Below are 20269 nucleotides of genomic sequence, written 5' to 3' on the forward strand. Positions count from 1 at the left end.
CTTTCCTATCTCTTCTCCGTCGCTCTGCCCCTACTTCTTTCCTTTTAAATGCGAATGCATTTCTTAGTCGGGCTATGTCAGGCGTCCGACGTTGTCCGCGCGCCTCTCCGCTCTCACTCCCTCTCCCATAGCAACAGCTGCGGGCGCGCGCGCTTATCCTCGCCCCTAGCAACCGGAGCAGGTGGTGCGGGCGGAGTAGCGGAGAGTGAGTGGAGAGGAGGAGCGCGCTCTGGCGTGTGAGGGCGCTCGCATCGCGGGAGCTCGGCGGAGCTCCCGCGTGTGTGGAGAGAGTGTAGGAGAGGGTAGGTGCAGTGCTTGGCCGCTCCTTCTCTCGCTGTTCGCTCTCTCTCCTCCCTGCGCCACCGCCTTAATGCAGTGCGTTTGAAACGCGTTTGTAGCGCTTGTGCTGCCTTGGCACAGCCTGAAAACACCGCGTTCTGAACGCGTTTGTGCTGCATTGAAGGCGGTGGCAACATCCCTGAGGTGATTACGAAAGCACGTAGGAAGCGTTCGTTGAAAGAGGCGCCCAAAAGGGAGACACTTGAGCGCGTCGATGTGTCCAGCTTTACGCCATTAAAATTACTACGCCGTGTACTCTCGGCGCAAGAAATGCATTCGCATTTCCTCACGATTCCCTTCGGGGAGGTGGGGGCATTTTTTCCTTTCTACTTTTCTTTTTATCCCCATCCCCCTACCCCTATAGGGCGCTTAGCCGTGTCAGACGAAATTAGCGCCCTCTTCCATTTCTTCAAGAATCACAACAACAACAACAACCGGATATTGTTCTTTCCCGCGCCACCCCTCTCCAGCTGTCGGGGAAAGCCGCGAGCCGGCAGCGAACCGGCGGGCGCGCGCGCCTCGAGAAAGCCACTTTCATCACGTTACTCCCGCGCCGGCAATGTGGACAGCGTGCCGCTGCTTTCCGAGCGGAGGCGCCGACGGGCGGGATGCCGCCGCGGCATGCTTTTCGCCAATGGGCGCGTGCATAGCTCTGGCGGTTGCTATGGCGACGGCTCGGTGGTGGCTGCTCTTCGGCACGGCGGCGATTTGTTAACGGACGTCTTACTGCCAGCTTTAACAGCTTCGCTGTTAAAAAGAACGTACATAGAAAGGTCGCGACTGTGTGCTCTCTTCGCGATTGTGTTCTTATCTCTGAATATATTACTGATACAGAATGTGCTGCACCTACTAGTCCAACAGTATACTACAAAAATCATCTTGCGTTATTGAATATCGGAATGATTGTTTCGTGATCTTATTCGCTGCGCAACTTGCGAAGTGGTTACACGAGTTCACTCTGAAAAACTTCGCCCAGCAGATGCTTCTGGAGAAAGGTGCCAACGTGGAAGGGAGCTCAGCGCCCAATGAGGAGAAGGTGACGGAAACTCCGCTTCAGTTGGCTGTCGCATTCAGTAAGCACGTTCTTCCTACTTACGTGTTCACAACAATAACCAATGCGGGTCGCTGTGAGCCGCATTGAGACCGGCAGCATTGTTTGAACTCCCGCTTGCTGAATAAAGACTTCCGTATGTTTGTATTTTAAGTGTCTAGAAAGGCTATAGTTGCGTGCACTTAAGAACGCTATACTTTACCGGTGCGGTACCGTGCTCGCGATGGCTCATGGGCCGCTGGCATGATAAGTGTTCGGGCGGGGCAGTCGCCTGCATATCTTGTACGGCTAAATGTGCCTGCAACTAAAGGCCTGAACATACGTACGCGTTGCTGCGTGTCAGCGCGTGACCTTTTGACGCGGCGTCGCGCCCTCTCTCCCCATAGGGAGAGAGCGCGACGCCGCGTCAAGAGGTCACGCGCTGACACGCTGCAACGCGTACGTATGTTCAGGCCTTAACGCCATCTTCCTTGTCCACCTTCACAGCAAAGCAGACGGTGGTACTCGGTAGTTGCCGTTTGAGTGATCGCATGCCAACAACGTCAAACTCTTTAACGGAAGTATCTGCGACCATCGCCTTCTTCAGGTTTGGGGGCTGTGTCCACGACAAGGGTGGTTCTCATATGCGTTGCGTATTCTCCTTTTCTTCTCTTACTTTTTTTTTTCTTTGGTTAGCTTTGCCGCATAACAACACCGCATGAGGTGAAACATCCCAGTCAAAAAAAACTATTGACTCCAATTGGATTTTTCAACTGGAATCAAATGGAACCAATAGGAACCAATTGGGAACTCATTATTTCCAATTGGTTACAATTGGACACAGGAGAAACCAATTGGAGTTGCCAATTGGAATGAAGTGGGCCCAATTGGAAAACTTTTAGTCCCAATTGGTTTCAGTTGAGTCAAGTGAAACCAATTGGAGTTGCCAATTGGAATGAAGTGAACCCAATTGGAAGCAATTGGAAAATTTTTACATCCAATTGGTTTCAACTGAGTCAAGTGAAACCAATTGGAGTTACCAATTGGAATGAAGTGGACCTACTTGAAAAATTTTTAGTTCCAATTGGTTTTGATTGAGACAAAGTGAAACCAATTGATTCCAATCAAACTTGCTAGTTTGAATCAACTGGGCCTATTGGAAAATTAATAACTCCAATCAGTTAAAATCGAGTCCAATTGGGCTAGCCAGTCTGAACCAACCAGGCCCAAATTACATACAAAAGTCTAATTTAGACTACTACCAGGAACAAACTATGGTAAACTTAACCAAATGGGAAATCACACTTCCAGTTTATGTAACCACTCAAAGAAAATGGAATGAATTATAGCTGTACGCAGTACTAGGGTGGTAGCAAACCTGTTTTTGAATCTTATTACAGTCTTTGTGGGATATATGTCCATGTCCTGAAATATAACTTAGGCTGTGATAGAAACCATGCATGCAATAAGCACCTAATATTGGGCAACATCCATTGACAGTGCTCCTAATTAATGAAGTAAATATAAGAAATGACATCCGGATTTATTCAGCAAACACAAAATCCGATAAAAGCACTAAGTTCACAAAGTGAACATGATGGCTAAACACAAACAGTTTCATCAGTACTAAAAACAAAATGCATACAATGTGATACAGAATACTTTGACATAATGCTAAACTAGGAGAATATGAAGGCTATACAAGGAAGCTGCAAATGTAATTATCTACAACTGATGCTCATGAACACATTCATTACCTATTTACAATACCTAAGCGCCACTGTGAGGCATTAAGGTTAAAATACAAATACATGATAAAACACAAAATAATGACATGACAACATTTGCATGTATTTGAAAAACCATAACAAAATGCAAATTGGTGAAACATCAGTGGGAATCTACAGAACGCCAACTCTGAAATGTGGTTTGAAAACAAAAGAGCCACCAAGAAGTTGGAAAAAGAAAGTGTAACCCTTATGTGCTACAGGCAAAAAAAATATTGTTACAAGTGAATGGGTTTATTTACAGATGAGATCAAATGGCGTGGGGAAAGAGCAGCGTACTTGCGAGGCAGGCTCGCCGGTTCACCCAACCACACAGTCCAAGCGCCGGCTCCACTACTCTTCTTCTTCTGCGTCCCGTACACTCGCGCATCTCCGTTGCATTTTCCCCGGGGGCAGACGAAGCTCGCCGAGCGAGTTAAATATGCCTATGATGGTACTGTTTGAGGCGGGCTACGTGAACAACTTGCGTAACACGCGAACGCCGGATATTGGCTGTCACTCTGGCGACAACGTAATTCACGTCACTGAGACGAGCGACTATCACGAATGGGCCGGAATAGTTTGCTAGAAACTTCCGGTACAATCCTTTTCTACGAACAGGAGTCCACAGCCAAACGTAGTCGCCAGGAGAAAAACCTACGGGGATATGCTTGGCATCGTAGCGACTCTTGCTTTGTTCTTGAGAGGACAATGTTCGAAGGCGCGCCAGCTGACGTGCTTCTTCAGCACGACACAACGTCTGCGCGATGGAAAGATTTTCCTGATGTGAGAAAGGTAATAGTGTCCAGAAAACTCCGAGGGTTTCGTGCGTAAAGCAGGAAAAAGGGCGAATGTCCAGTAACTTCGTGCTTGGCGGTGTTATATGCGTAAGTGACAAACGGTAAGACGTCGTCCCAGTTCCTGTGGTCAGCATCAACGTACATCGATAGCATATTCGTAAGAGTGCGATTCGTTCTCTCGGTCAGACCGTTAGTTTGCGGATTGTAAGGGGTGGAGTGGCAATAAGAAGAGCCACAGAGACGCAAAATTTCTTCAACCAAGTCGGCGATAAATTGCCGTCCACGGTCACTGATGACAACCCGTGGAGCACCGTGACGCAGTATGACCCGTTGTAACATAAAAGAGGAAACAGTGGCGGATGTCAGTGCGTCCGTTTCCGTATAATGAGTTAAATAATCCACGCACACTATAACATATCGGTGGCCGGATGGGGTCTTAGGAAGTGGTCCGAGGAAGTCGATGCCGACTTTTTCAAAAGGAGATGTCGGTGGTGAAATGGGCTGCAAATAACCTGCCGGGGCAGTCGTGGATTGCTTGTGGCGCTGACATATAGCGCAGCTGGCGACGTACTGTTTCGTGGTCTTCCAGATTTTCGGCCAGTAGAACCTCTCACGTAGTCGGTGTAGCGTACGTGTGAAACCGAGATGACCGGATGTTATGTCATCGTGCATAGAACGAAGGACGACCGGGTGCAAGCTTTCCGGCACCACTAGAAGCAACGGGAGGCCGTCGGCTGAGTAGTTCCTCTTGTACAGCAAGCCATTTGAAATGGTAAAATCCTTGTCAGGGAGTTATGCGCAGCTTCCAGCAAGGGTTGCAGGGTAGGGTCGCGTTGTTGCTCACGTTTGAAGCTGCTGATATCTGGAAAGTCGGACGAGACAGAAACTAAATAGTCATCAATGTCAGCGTCATCAGCATTGGTGTGTACTGAAGGAAGGCGGGATAAGCAGTCGGCATCCGTGTGACATCGTCCGCTCTTATAGGTCACAGAAAAGCTGTACTCTTGGAGGCGCAACGCCCAACGAGCCAGCCGGCCAGACGAGTCGCGAAGTCCCACAAGCCAGCACAGTGAGTGATGGTCGGTCACTATTGTGAACTCGCGGCCGTGTAGATACGGTCGGAACTTCTGAATGGCGAAGACGACTGCTAAGCACTCGAGCTCGGTGACGGTGTAGTTCTTCTCTGCCCTGGTCAGTGTCCGACTGGCGTATGCTACGACGTGCTGGCGGCCGTTGCAGATTTGGACCAGGACAGCACCAACACCTAGTCCACTAGCATCAGTATGCAGTTCAGTGAAAGCGTCAGGATCAAAATGCCTCAGGATGGGTCCTGAAGTCAGCAAAAATTTCAGCTGTTGAAATGCCGCCTCACATTTATCATCCCACAAGTACGGTGTGTCTTTATGGAGAAGGGACGTCAGTGGGGAGGCAAGTTGCGCAAAGTTCTTAATAAATCGGCGAAAATATGAGCACAGACCCAGAAAACTTCGCAGGTCCTTCACTGTTCGTGGTTGCTCAAAGTTACGAACCACTGCGGTTTTCTGTGGGTCTGGTCGTACGCCTTCTCTGTCCACGAGAAAGCCTAATACGAGGGCTTGACGTTCTCCAAAATGACACTTCTTAGAGTTTAAAACAAGGCCAGCTTCGCGTAAGCATTCAAGCACAAGTGACAAGCGGTGGTTGTGCTCTTGAAAAGTCTTTCCGTAGATAATCACGTCATCTAAATAGCACATGCAAATTTCCCATTTTAGTCCACGGAGTACTGTATCCATAAATCTCTCGAATGTCGCTGGAGCATTGTACAAACCGAAGGGCATAACGTTAAACTCAAAAAGACCGTCAGGTGTTACGAAGGCCGTCTTCTCCTTGTCTGAGGGATGCATAGGAATTTGCCAATACCCAGAACGAAAGTCAACAGAAGAAAAATAGGAGGCAGAATGCAGACAGTCCACGGCGTCATCTATACGTGGCAAAGGGTAGACGTCTTTTTTGTAATGGCGTTTAGGCGGCGATAGTCTACGCAGAATCTCCATGAATTGTCCTTCTTCCTGACGAGAATGACAGGAGCCGCCCACGGACTACACGATTCTTGTATGACGCCCTTCTTTAGCATGTCTTCAACTTGCTCGGCGATGACTTTCCTCTCGGAAGGCGATACGCGATAGGGCTTCTGGCGTATTGGTGGTGCTTGGCCCGTATAGATGCGGTGTGTGCGTACGTGAAGGTGGTGGCGTAGCGGTAGACGTCTCGTCGTGGGCAAAGTCAAAGACTGAAGCGTAGCGTGCGAGCACCTCCTGCAGCAAAGACCGTTCAGTTGAAGGAAGGGACTTGTTGATCATGCGTTCAATGTTGGCAGAGTAGTCCGGGTAAGAGTTGGCGTGGGGTTTCTTTACGGCCGCCGACAGTTCAAGTGACCGGATGGTAAGAGTAGTTTGCTTGTGAAAGCTTGCCAATCTAAGTCCTGCAGGCAGAGATATGGGCTGCGCAGAAACATTCACAGTCCACAAATCGGCACAACCGTCAACGGCGAGCACGAGGCAACGAGGCACAATAACGTTTTTCTTAAGTGCGTTACAAAAATTTGGCTCGGCTAAACCGTAGCAAGAACCCGCACGAGAACGTGAAGAGTTTACGCGCACAAACATTGCGGTATGCGGCGCGGTGCTCCAATATTGCCCTCTGAACTGATTACATTCTCCATAAGGTGCACAACTTTTACACGGTTACGGGAACCTCAGTGCAACCTGAAGCATGGAAAAAAAGCAGCTGAAACTGGACTGAAAACTAACATGGATAATAAGTGACATAGCGAGGCATGTTATCACCTGGTTGTGTCAGTGAAGAATGCGGCAGTCAGACTAACAGAGACAAAACTCTTTGGCATACTTGTATCCAGAAAATCAAGTAAAACGCACTGTACAGCGACAACAGCGAGCACAGCTAGTCATCGTATATGATAGTGAAAAGCATCAGGTTTTCGTACATGCAAAATAGAAGATTCCAGCATTACCATTGGTGCCTGCGCTAGTCATACAATAAGCTCAAGTACAGTAGACTAACATTAAATAGAACCTGGAAGGACCAGGAACATATGTTCCATGAATCCATTTAACAGGAGTTCCGCTTACTGAGAGACGAATTGGGTTGAAACATTCAGGTACGAAACCAATCATACTAAAGGAAGTTGTTCCATTTAAGAGATTTCCTTTACTGCGAGTCCACCTTACTCAAAATGCATGCACAACCTTACCAGAAAAGAAGTCTCACATTTAGGCACAGTTTTTGCCGAGCGGTAGTTACATGTGTAATAGACCAATCAAATGAAAATAAAGCATGTGTGGCAATATATATGCTACTCTTAATCACATTAGCTACAATGTGAATGAACTTGGCACAGGCGATATGTAGATATTTCCTTGAGTCCTTAATAGCACGCAAGCAGTCATGATATTTGCAGCTGGAATTACTATTTTCCCTGAAGGTTCTTCAACAGCTTTAAACATGTGCTGCATTGTTACAAGGCTGTACTTCAAGGGCCTGCACTTCAAAGGCTTAACAACAACAAAAACTTCCGACTGGTTTCTGCAAATTATATTTTCTATAACTGCACACGTGTTGTCCACCAGTTGCACTGCAGAATTATTTGTTCTCTTTCTCAAGGCATAGTCCCTATCAGTGAAAATAACACCTCCCTTAACCATTCGGGCATACTGCACACTTGTGTCGTCAGGCCACCCTGGTACAGAGATGGGAACACCTCTTCCAAACAAACGAACATCTCCATTCACTTTAAGAGTTTTCTGCGTTTCCTTGGAGTTCAGCGAGTTGCAGTAGTCAAGAACTGTTGGCTCAGCAGCTGTAGCCAAGAGAACGTCAACTGTTTGTTCGATTTGCATCATGCGGCAGATTTGGTGCGGGATTCCATTTGCAGCTTTTACTGCCTTTTTGAGGCAACCATTACCTGCCTCGAACGGAAATGCTGAGTGTGCCCACAGAGGGCCCCACTGGCGCACACTCTTTGCTATATGAGTCAGTTGGTGCATGTTAAAGCTCATGCAACTCTTTCCATAGAGCAGCTCAGCTCGAACATGAAATTCTAATAGAAGGTCTTCACATACAGCAAGCTGTGCTGATGAAATTTCTTTTTGCAGCATTATGTGCAGTGCCTCCACCAAACATGCCCAATGTTGCACACATGAGCTGTGAGCTATTCCCTCCAAAACTGGCAAACTGTAATATAGGAGCCAATTCTCCCATTCCTTGGCTTTCCAGAACTTCCGCTCCCTTGTTGGCCTTGGCATCCTTTTCACGGCTGCAGGAGGAGTGATCTCCATTACTCTTGCATCAATGACACGTTGCTGCACTCCCATATAAAACTTGCAGTTCGTGTCATCCAACCACAGTTCCATGAACTGTCTTGCAACTCCAAGTAATATGCAATGCATATAGTCGGGGACAAACCCCACACTATATTAAAATTCTCTAACTTTATCAATGACGAAACTGTTCTCACGCCATTTACAGGCCTACCACTAGCAACAGCTTCTTGCATATCCTGTATCATTTGAAGCTCTGTTCGTTCTTGTACTGTTTGTTGTACAGGATACTTAGTGGCATTTAAAACTCTTTCACCCTTTTGAAGGCACCAATTGCATCCATGATACGCATTAAACTGCATTACACCCTGCATAGGTGCCCTTGCAACTGAATCTACAGCGCAACAAATGCAGAAGGCCTTGAAAGTTGTTGTACGGCCACGGTGCTCGAGATCGAATCCTTTTTCAGAAAGGTCATTTACAGCTCCAACGAATGCATCCTGAAAAGGCACCATGTCAGGCTTTTTCTTGCCAAACCACAAAGCAGCTAAAATCACTTTTTGCATTCTCTGTGTGGCAGGCAGTTCATTGACAAGCAACTGAATTGGCCAGATTGCAGTACCACTCGATTTAAAAATGGGAGTGCCATCTGCATTTAGCACAAAACTAATTCTATGCCCAGCATTTGCTGTTGAGGATACAAAGGCACGGTAAAGTTCTCCATCACAAATATCTGCAAAAGCTGTCTTTTGGTTCAAGTGGCTCTGTCAGGTCTAAAATGTCACATCCCTTGAGTACTTTTTGGAGTTGTGAAGGTATGTCAAAAAGCACAAAAAATGATGCATTATTGACCGTTGAAAAACATGTGCTATGGTTGCATTTCAAGCACTGAAAGGGTGAACTTGGATCAATGTCACCTATGTACGAGGAACATTCTGGACAAAAGAAGTGGAAATTCATTGTTGTGCCAGCTTTTTCAATTACTTTCTTAAGCATGTGCTTAGAATGGGGAAGAACTGGTCTTTCAAAAAACAAGTTAATCATTTGAACCAAATCTGTCAGTGCCGAAAATGTCAAGCTGTGTTGGACTGCATATTTTAACACCATGAGCAGAATGTCACCTTTTGAAACTGCAACTTTTTCTTTAACAATTTCACCAAATAGTTCACTTAGTAGTGGTGGCTCAATGCAGGCAGAATCTGAAAAACAAGAAGCTTCTAGCTCAGAGACTTCCTCTAGTGCACATGGCTGGCTCAAGTCCTCCTCTTGTTCGGATTCTTTGTCTTGAGCGTCTAGTTGGCTGAAGTCCTCTCCTTGTCCAGAATATCTATGTTGTGCTTCTGGCTCACTCGAGCCCTCTTCTTGCTCTTGTGCATCCTGGTTATGACCTTCCTGCAAGTATATTATTGTTTGTGAACATGCGCAAATATCAAATTATTCTTGAGCCTATTTGAGAGGTATTAGAATTTAATTTTGTCAGTGCCCTAGAGAAAATGTCAAATGCAGAACTGGTAGTCCATTCACTTAACGGCAAGCAATACAGTCAAATTAGTAACAAATGCATGAAATGGAAAAAAGTCACAGTTTCATTACATGGGCGAAGCAACGAATGCACGCAGCGGGCCACTCAAGCGCAAAGTGCACACGAAAAGAGCACACACAGGAAGAGTGCAAATTAAAACTGTCACAGTTGTTACTTCGCATTTCACCAGCGCACTGCAAGCGTCAACTATGCAAAACAGCGCTCCCAGATACTTTTTCCCTCTAGAAAACTGCGGCGCCTTGAGCGACTCCTCCGCGTCTACTGCTGAGCGGTGGCATTCGACGCATTGTTTACCTAAAGTAGAGGAGCTTCGTGTGTAAGGGTAGAGGAGCTCCATGTTAACCCAGCATGCCACATCGCAAGTGGGTACAGGAGTGGGCCACTCTTTAGTGTGCGTCTCAAGGACAGTTTGAAGGAAAATCTAGGAGCGTTGCTTTAAATTGCGCAGTCTTCTAGCAATCTCACAAGTGAGTTGTTTGGCTGTCACAGATTTGAATCCTGGTAGCACGCTTCAGAAACCCTTTCTTTCGATTTATTTATTTTCTTTATGGCTTTTATTTATTTGTACATATACATACAGATAGCTTGCACGCGACATCATGGGTGCAGCTTGTGAATGAACTGGTACTCCACGATGGCGACTTTGATGACAAACAAGTTGCGTTAATGTGTACATACGACATGGCAGGAACGTCTCTGTGCGTAAACATTGAAAGAACCTAAGTGATGTTTTGATAACATTAATGTGACATCGCGAAAATTGCGTCTCCGCATGCTGGTGTTCCAACATGGCAGTTTCAGTAACATCTGTGCAAGCCCTCTATACATATTCGGGACATGAAGGCAACGGCAAAAATCAGCTGAAAGTGTCCGTGTAATTGCTATCGCAAAAAAAAAAAATAACACCCCTATTTGACCAATTGTAGAAAGAATTGAGTGGGTACATCGCGTATGCTTACCAAGTCAACATTTCCGTTAAGGTCACATTCGCGCACATCGGTACTGTTGAATTCATCATCTGTGAGATCCTGCGATTCCATGCCATGTGCCCCGACTGGCGTAGCAGATGCCTCGGCGCTGCATTCTTGGCCCATCGCTACGCTGTCATCCTGGTTAATATCGCAGGAAGCGCTGACCGGCTGGGATGTCTGGAAACAGCGAGCCATAATTGGTTACTTTTCCGCACTTGATTCGCACGACACAGTAGTAACCAGAAAAAAATTGAATTACCGCTGCTGCAGATGCCGTTCGAAGCCGCGCGGATGCATCTGTAGACCTGGGTACGGAAAACGTTGCTCCAGGATGTAAGTATTCCTTGTAACGTCCGCACTTCTTGCGTTTTTTCAGCGGTTCCATGACTGTATGGCAGGTCGTACCACGCTTCTATCACCAGCTGCGTCGTAGGGAGCACCACTCCACTCCACGAGGCGTAACACGTAACCCTCGGATACCCTCGGCCTCGGCTACGCCGCTATTTTTCCTTCACATTGTGAGCTGACGTCATCAGCTCAAAGCATCTCAAAAACGCAGCGAGCCCAAATATGCTAATAAAACAAAGTAGTAATAAACGCTTTTTATTGTTATTTATTTTTTTAATCGTAGCTGTCGCCTAACTTTTGTTATTGTCAAGCAAAAGCATAAAAAATAATTTTTTTGGCAACCGTGTTTCGCGTTTAGTCGGAGTGAGTGCCGTAGCCAAAGCCGGTTTGTGGCCGAAGTCCACGAGGCTGTCACGCGGTAGTCAGTGTCACTCACTCTGCTTCGTTTTTTTTGTCTTGTGGTACCGCGTGAAGCACATGATGATTACGCATGCTTATGTGCGTTATGAAGATGACAGAAGATGTGCTGTTGTGAACATTGGGGATGTTAAAGGCTTCAAGCCTGACGACGACTTCAAGACAACCTTCTACAGCGTCAAATGGACGGACAAACATGGCGAAGAATTCTATCGCGCCAGGATTCTTCTCGTCGGAAGTAAGCTTGCTTCAAATTAGCCGCAACCTTTTATTTATGTGTGTGTGTTTGTGTGTGTGTACGTTTGTGTGTGCGTGAGTGAGGGATATTATAGAGCACGTGTGCGATAGACTGCACCCCGGCGGTCGTCATGCCTACATGTTCCTTGTTCGGTGATCGGTCGCAGATAGTCGGCGTTTCAAAGAAACTCGAAACGCTGTCTTGCTTAATATTTCGCAATTCTATATCGCACGCTATCAGTGAAAAAAAAAAAAACGATGGCGCCTACATAGTCGCCGAGAATAAATAATGGTGCATGTTGGTGCATCCTTGTTTTGTTAACAAAACAAGGATTCCTTTAATTGTTGGGGTATTGCATTTGCATGGCATCTCGTTAGCTGTACTTTGTGCGGTTGAGCTATGGATATCTTTCCCATTACGAAATTTTATTCGGCCGTAATACAATGCTTGTCTGATTTTGTGCTGAAAAGCCAAAAATGGGATTTGAATCTAGAACTCATAGTGAAATAATGCTCCATGTTCTGTGTACCACAGCAGGCTGCTGGCACAGTATCAGCATAACTTTTTTTGTATTTTTCAGAGTCTAAAGATGACCTCGAAATAAAAATGAGGCAAGGGCGAGTGCGAATTCCAAAAATCGTTGACGGAAGCAACAGTGAGGACAGCGACGAAAGCGTTCAGGTAAACATAGTTTTCTTATAGCAGTGATGTCTCTTTTGCACTTCTTAATGGCAAGTGACGTGATATGTATTTGATGACATTTCCTTCTCATACAGACACCAAAAAAAAAGAAAAAGCGGGAAGAGCCCAACAACGCGCTGCTGGACTTACTGGCATCCAAAAAAAGGAAGCTCATGCAAAAAGGGCATGAGCAGCAAAATAGCCAACTGACTGCAGCCCAGGAAGAAGTGGCCCGCCTCAGCGCTACAGTGAGGCAGCAGGAAGTGGAGCTGAAAGAGCTGAGAGCTCTCAATAGGGATCTGCAACGAAAGCTTATAGACTCATTGGATTCCAGGCAAGGTAAGCAATCTTTTATGAGCATAAAAAACACAGTAGAAATAGCAGCGATTAGGTTTTTGTTAGAATTATATACAATTAATAAAAGATCACCAGTGTTCTGATGTGTTTTATATTTCTCTTGGGTGCAGCCAATTCATCACAGGCACTGCCACCTGCCTTGCCAGCAGCGTTGTCACCGCCACATATCGCTGAACCATTGCCGCAAAAGCTGGAGGTCCCCGACACAGTATGCAACTTGCGCTGCATGAGTTTCCGTTGAACCCATAAGCTGGCATAAGCATGGTTGGTTGTATTGAAGTTTGTGATTTGCATTCTTTTACAGGCTGACATTGGGAACGGATTGAGGATCACAACATCAGCATGGCAGCGTATTCAAACCAATCCAAAAGACTCTCTATTTGTAAAAGACCTCATGACGGCAGTGTGGAGCCCCACCGAGTTACTTGGACGGTCTCTGCAAGGTAACTGCCAGTTAAGAAATCTTTTATGGCTTGTTTTAATCTGGTCTCTAAGCACCTTTGCATTCTTTCTTTATTGTCCGCATTGTAGGGAAGCATTGTCCACGCTTCCCTGACCGTCCAAGGAAGGAACCACTGTCGCCCTGGAAAGTGTCAGCGATACGTGGTGAGTGAAGATTATTCATTATGTCTAATACTTATTTACTGGGTTTTGCCTATGAAACATTAAGTTATCTGCTTATTGTGTGTATATTTTTGCTTTTGTTTGACAGAATGCTACAAGCAGCGATTGGAAAAGAAGGGGCTGGTGCCCGAGATGATGCCAGGGGCATTAAAGCAAATGAATAGATTCATGGTGGAAAAGCTGAGCGATATTGAAAGAATGACCAAAAGGTTTGCTAGCTAGCTAATTGCATTCTAACATTTCAGGCTGGAGAGAGAAATTTGCAGAGAAATTCTAATCATTTTGCCTGTGCGTGCAGTTTCCAGTGCATGCCATTACTCATGTGCAACAGCCCACAGAAATTGTCTGCAATTACCTTTCCAGTATTTTATAGACCAGCTGTTATGAATTGTCTGCACTTTTGTCATTTTAGAGCTTTTGCTATGTTCTACAAATTACTGTGCATGCACTCATTTTGCCTTTTATCCCTTCACTCTTCTATCAGAGCAACCAAGGAGCTGCCGTGATGTTTGCAGAACTTCCCGGAGAACTTACAGCATTAATCAGTCTTAATAAAGTCCTTTTTTGTGTATCTTAAATTTTGTGTTTTGTTGCCAATTACTTTTGCCAATTGGTGCAATTGGTCACTCCAACCAATTCACACCTATTGGTGCAATAGGTCACTCCAGCCAATTGGTACCCATTGGGTACCCAATTGGCCAGTCCTACAAAAACCAATTGGTCGCGTTCCAATAGGTCCAATTGGTCCAACTGTGTACTAATTTACGATTGGAAATTTTCCAATTGGTTCCAATTGGAAATATTCCAATTGGAGTCAATGGTTTTTTTTGACTGGGATACACAATGTGCAGCAGTAAAGCGCATTCTTTATGCAGTGAGGCATGCCAAGGGTTTTTGTTTTTAGTTTTTGTTATAGGCACGGTGCCATCTTGATTATAGAATGAATACCGACACGTCTAATAAATGTAGTGGCAGGGCTACAGAACCATTTCTGGCTTGCCTGTGATAATATAGGCCTTTCGCTTTGTCCACCTTTCGCGCGCCCTGTGTGTGCGATTGTAAGAAAGCCAGTGTAAACATTGCTTAGTGCTCACATTGTGATCGGAGCGCGTGAGTAATGAGAGAACATATACTAAAACCGTTCCGAGGCCGTGATCTATGGTGCAGTTCTGATCCGCTAAACCTGAGAATTTCATTATTAGGTGACCGCATTTCGATGGGTACAAAGTACAGTAATACTCGCGTACTAATACTTAAACTCAGTTCAAAGAACCAAAGCTGGTAAAAATTAATCCGGCATTCCAACTATGGCGAGTCTCGTAATCATACCGTATCGCGGCTTAGGCACGTAGTGCTTGCCCAGAATTTTTTGTTTCAACTTTCCTGTTAAGCGATGGCCGCTTCGCGCAGGTCACCTGGAGCTGATAAGCGTACTGCTTTCGTACGGAGCGAAACCCTTCTGCGCCACGCCGTTCCTGGACGCGCAAAGCTACGGGGGTGCGCATCCGCGCGGCTGCTATGGAGCGGCGGCAGTGGCGGCAGCACACGGACGCCGAAGCGCGCTGCGGAGGCTGCTCGCCCACCGCGCGTTGCCGGAGGCCGATGATCAAGGAGACGTGCTCTCACTGCACGAGATTCTGGCCGAAGGAGCTGGGACCACAGACCGGAGAACGACTAGAAGTAGCAAGGTGTGTGCGCATTCAGTTTCTCGAGGATTTCGCTGTCGATTTAAGACACTGTGTTTTCAGTACACTTTATTGCTTATTGCCCGACAAAGACCAGGACATTGTCGGGGTGCTTCGGTCTCTGATGGACCCTGTACTCTTGCTCTTGAATTACTCCGACATCGCGAACTGCCCTGCAACTGTTGGAGGTTCCAAATCCGGCGTTTTCAGCGCTTCAGTAATTGTCATGGCTCTCCCACGGTCCCCTTAAAGGCCGCGATTCCCCGACCGATTGTCAGAGCGCTGAAGTCGTGTAGGTCCTAGAAAATCAGGCCTCAGTGACCGATTGCACTTCTGTGTGCGTGCAGTACTCGTCTTCTCTCTCTCTTTTTCTCTTTTTATTCCCCATTCCCTCATCCCCAGTGCAGGGTAGCAGACCGGACGCTCGTCTGCTTAACCTCCGTGCCTTTCCTCTTCTTGCTTTCTCTCTCTTTTTATTGCTTATTGCCTGTGTGAAGAATGGAAATGTGAAGGCATTAGGTATAAACAGCAGGCATATGTTTAACCGAGCAGCGCTTACGGTTTCATTATCTCACGTTCCAAGCCCAAAGACACAGCATAGAACCGCGCTCATTTAGCGTTTTCGATAACCGTGTCGTAATGGTTGTCCCAAGCCTAGCAACGCGCTGTTGGCTTAAGAGCAAAACGGCAAGGAAGCTAATGTGGGAGTGCACGAAGCTGTCGTTTCTGCACAATAATTTCAACACTATGGAACAGTGGGAGGTATTCGTACCCAGCTCGAAGCCTGCCGCAAAAGTACAGTGGTGGCCCGGGCCACGAACGTCGTCGACGTCTAGGGGCTTTCCGCCGTCAGTCAGCAGTCATTTCTAATGTTCCTCTACTAGTAAGACTTTAATAATTTTAATCGTCATCATCATCATAGACACACTATCATGCTCTGTTCGATTTGGCCCTGCAGCACTGCGAGGGCAGTGCGCTGCCTTCCACATACAGCATGTAGGTCTGTGTGCAGGTCTGTGTGTAGCATGTAGGCATTGTGCGCACGTGCACTAGCGTTATCGCTGATCGCGGCTGGGAGAGGGCTCTGATGAGAGGAGCGGAGTCTGAACGCTCAGTAGCCTGCTCTATTGCCAGCTCAAAGAACGCGCAAAAGCTATCTCTATGTTCATTACTGTATCTTTCATCTTTGCGTTCTGCTCTCCTGTCGCCAGATATCGAGTCCGGACGAAGGGCTAGAAGGAGGTGGCCACCAAGTCCAGCAGCGAAAAGCGGGACAGCCTTTGAGTAAAGCGCACGTGAAAGCTCTGCAGGAAGCCATGTACCAGAGTGCGGAGAACGGATACCTCGAGGTCACCTTGGATCTCCGGAGTATAGGTACGCACAGGGCCCGATCTCTGTTTCTGTATAAATAAGTTCATATCCTCTGAAACATACGCACGAGTGGAAGGAATCACAGAGGCTAAGAATTTTACATAAGCCTCTGACATTCTTGTTTTGGTCCTTACGTCACCGGTTTGTCCACCTTGCGAATCCAGCCAGCTCCTGACCTTTGTCATTCGTCATATCACTTACGCACCGTCGAATGCCTTTCTAAGACCTGGCACTATAGTCTGATACAACTTAAGAAGTCCGGAGATGCCCCGCCCATACGACTGAAGCGCAGCAGCCGTTCGCCTCGGCGGTTAAAGAAATAGTCCCGCTTATGCACTCACCAATGTTCTCCGAAGGCGGGGTCACTGGCCGCCCAGCTCATGACGTCATTTTGGAGTGCGCGCCCATTGGTACAGGCTTGTGTGCAGCCGCCTTTGAGAAGGATATGCCGCGGAATTCTAAAGTTATAGCCGACTATACATTTTGTGAGTCACGATGGCATTATTAGCCGAGGTCACGTCTTTGGCTCTCATTAGTAGCTTGCGTTGACTTGACACCAGGTCGAATTCGTACAATGCCGTCTAAGCAATACATTTCATATTCTCCGGCAAGTTTCAGTTCTTTAGCCATCTATGCGTATTAGTGAGGCGTCATCAACCGAATCTGCGAGCCTTTCGTCGTTTAGGTGAAGCTGTGAACTGAAAAACGGTGTTTCTTCTGTTCAACGTTCCTAACAGGTGTTCCTTGGACGCTACACTGCTGGATGCAGACGTTGACAATGGCTCACGAACAGCAACTTGAGAGTACTATTGATGAGCTGCTGCAAGATTTTCTGCACGTTTGGCCAGAAGATTGCAGCACACAGTTTGTGGAAGACTGCCTGCCCCTGCTGTTCTCCATCTTTAGGCATAGCAAGGTTTGTATAGTTATACAGCTTGTAACGCGAATTGTCCTGGCGTAGGAATGTTTCTAATAAATTTTATCTCGTCGAAGAAACAAAATGAGTACCTTTACGACTTATCAAGAACCTTCATGGCATACGTGATGTTGGCACAAAAATAATATTTAACACTGAATCGCATCACGCTACTGTAGTTGGAGAAGCCTTAATCCCTGCTTTTGCATGAGCTGTGTTCCCAACGTTCTCTTTTGAGGCATAAATTTAGACACAGCAATTTTCTTTTTCCTCTTCAGAATGAAGGCACCACCCTGCTTCTAGCAGACATCTTCTCTGTTTGCTACGGAGAAGAGAGCATCAAGGAAATTCGGGACGTTTCACTCTCTGGTGGCGCAAGGATAGGTAAATCATACACTTTTTCCTTCACTCTCAACGCACCAGACTTGCTTGGTACGAATGTCATGAATAGCGTATACACCTGCTTCCTGCTAGTGACCGCAACTTGCTCGCCGCAATTCGCATAACGAAACGCTTTGCTCGCCCAGTGTCTCTGTTTCCTTCATTTGAGTAGTGACCTCTGACGTTGGTGTCAGGTATAGCAAAAAAAAAAAAAACTTTTTTTGCATGTGAGAACGGGATGTCGAGGGGACACAGCAAGAAAAAAAAAGTGTAGTCTTGTCTCCTTTAAGTTTCCGATGACAATTCATTGACAGGTTACCCGTGGGGATGAACTTAGTGCGAGGTCTATGTCGCGGCAAAAGAAATGACGCGCATTTCCCCGGCTATGTATACACGCGTGTGCCTGGCATACTTCGCGGCCGAAAACAAGTGCAGGCAAAACAGGCGTATCGAACTTGCTCTCAGCCTTTACATGTTATAGTTGTCAAACAGTGTAGAGCCACCTTTAGTTGCAGGGAACATCGAGTTTGACTCATTTCTGGCAAGACAACTTCGGACAGTTGTGTAATACGAACAAAAAAACGTAAGATTTGGCTTTTTACGCGAATGCAATCTGTACAATGTATCTTTATATTCAGTTAATTTTCACAGGCCCGTTCAAAGAATTGTAGCTTTGTGCTCGAGGTAAATGGTGACCTCATAATGAAAGTGGTCTCATCTTGTCTGCAGCTCGCGGCCTGTTGTTTCCCGAATTCATGGCTTCCAGGAGCGTAGCCAAGGGGGGAGTTCAGGGGTTCAATCCCCCTCCCCCCGAAAAATTTTTTGATTGTACTTGCGTTTATGTACACGCACGAAAATACATAAGTATGGTTGAGCTCTCCCTCCCCGCCCCTCCACCCCCGAAAACAATGACTGGCTACGCCCCCGATTGGTTCGTAAGTCTTCTCTTACGAGCCCATCACCTCTGTGGGTGGCTACTACAGTCGTAGATGGGTAGTTTAAAATTTTCAATAAGGTGCTACAATTTGCGATCAACTTCTAGTACATCCTAGTCAGATTTGCTGAAGCCTAATAAACATTTGCAGATTCGGAACAATGTATTGGTACGATTTCTGTCTCCCTGTTTCCAAAGACCTGTGGAAGCGGTTGCTAGAGGAGCTGGTATGTAAAGTGACTCGATTTCATGTCTACCTCTTACAGACCCCAAGTATGTAAACAATCCTGAGATGTCAGACGTGCAGTTCCGCGTAGAAGGCCGTGCCTTCTACGCTCACAAGATCATCCTGGTAAACGCGTCGCCTCGCTTCAAGGCTATGCTCTCCTCAAAGTCGGCGGAGGGCAGCACGCCTGTCGTCCAGATCAACGACATAAGATACGACATCTTCCAGGTACGTTGTTGCTGTCATTACACCATTGCGATTTAGGGTCGTAGATGTAACTGGAGGTGTTTTCACGTACTAGTCTGTGTAAGCGAACTGCGAAGCTTAATCATGGAGCGTCTATAGAAATGGTGCCGGAGGCGTTCACACTTATTCGTCTCGCTTGGACCACAAGTGTTGTCCGACAAGGTCCCCCTACCTTATTATGGCTCAGTTTCCGGTAATATTCATGTAATGTAGTGGAGATAGGTCTTCCTTTAGGTTGCGTGTCTTGTGGTTTCGCGTACGCTGTTTTGGAGAACGGGAAGAGGTCCGCGGGGGGCGATCCGCGGGATCGCCTCCGCGGACTCCTTCCCGTTCTCTTCCCGAATGCGCCTCCGTTCGCTAGACATGACCCGCGAGCGACGTAGGCTTGTGTTTCCGGCAGTGGCGAACTTTACTTGCCTGTTATCCTGGCGTGGTCACTCGGACATCATCGATTCCGCATTGTGTTGCAGTGGTCATGTTGCACTGGCATCCTATTCTTGCGATAGCAATTTTATGGACACTCTCGGGTGGTGTTTGCCGCCGGCGTCGCCATATATATATATATATATATATATATATATATATATATATATATATATATATCCACAAAGAAAAATAATCCAGAAAAATACTTTCCGGAGTGCGGATTCGAACGGGCAACCCCTCGCTCCGGATAGCGCGGCGTTAGACGGCTCGGCCACGGAGCGTACATCCCTCAGCCTACTAACGGGAGCTATTTATATACACCATTTACCACTGGTGTACGCAGAGCTCGGAGTCATTTCAGATTGTTCTCTGCATTACGAGCGAGAGGGCGCGAAGGCCGCGCTTTAAAGGTCATCGCCCCACTCGTTGCGATGCACGCGCTCCGCGAACACCTGTACTTTGCCCTACAGCGTAGTCGCCTGCGCGCGCGCTTATCTCGCGAGGGGGCGGTTTTGTTCATCTTGTACTTTCACCGGAAAGTTTGTGTTGAAGTTACAAAGTGCACAAATGTCACTTCACTCGCTGCAGCGGCCGCGTTTGCAAAAGGAGCACGCTGCTCAAATACAAAGAAGTAACAACTGTGACGGCTGTTCG

At 46.8% G+C, this 20269-nt stretch overlaps 2 protein-coding genes across 2 annotated transcripts in view; both read left to right on the forward strand.

Annotated features, from left to right (window-relative positions):
- LOC119383172 (ankyrin repeat and BTB/POZ domain-containing protein 2) overlaps positions 1–20269 on the forward strand; it is a 60676-nt gene that overhangs the window by 37432 nt on the left and 2975 nt on the right. The window contains exons 9-14 of the mRNA XM_037651197.2: positions 1319–1412; positions 14841–15118; positions 16327–16489; positions 17224–17402; positions 17681–17786; positions 18984–19171. Coding sequence (XP_037507125.1) covers positions 1319–1412; positions 14841–15118; positions 16327–16489; positions 17224–17402; positions 17681–17786; positions 18984–19171 — 1008 coding nt within the window. The remainder of the gene's footprint in view (positions 1–1318; positions 1413–14840; positions 15119–16326; positions 16490–17223; positions 17403–17680; positions 17787–18983; positions 19172–20269) is intronic.
- Positions 11488–14008, forward strand: LOC119383173 (BEN domain-containing protein 5). The gene is made up of 8 exons (XM_037651198.2): positions 11488–11768; positions 12349–12449; positions 12545–12788; positions 12917–13014; positions 13111–13249; positions 13338–13412; positions 13519–13639; positions 13915–14008. The coding sequence occupies exons 1-8, from the start codon at positions 11591–11593 to the stop codon at positions 13934–13936; spliced, it is 978 nt and encodes a 325-aa protein (XP_037507126.1). The 5' UTR covers positions 11488–11590; the 3' UTR covers positions 13937–14008.

The sequence above is a fragment of the Rhipicephalus sanguineus genome, chromosome 2 (genome assembly GCF_013339695.2).
Source record: "Rhipicephalus sanguineus isolate Rsan-2018 chromosome 2, BIME_Rsan_1.4, whole genome shotgun sequence".
Taxonomy (NCBI): Eukaryota; Metazoa; Arthropoda; class Arachnida; order Ixodida; family Ixodidae; genus Rhipicephalus; species Rhipicephalus sanguineus.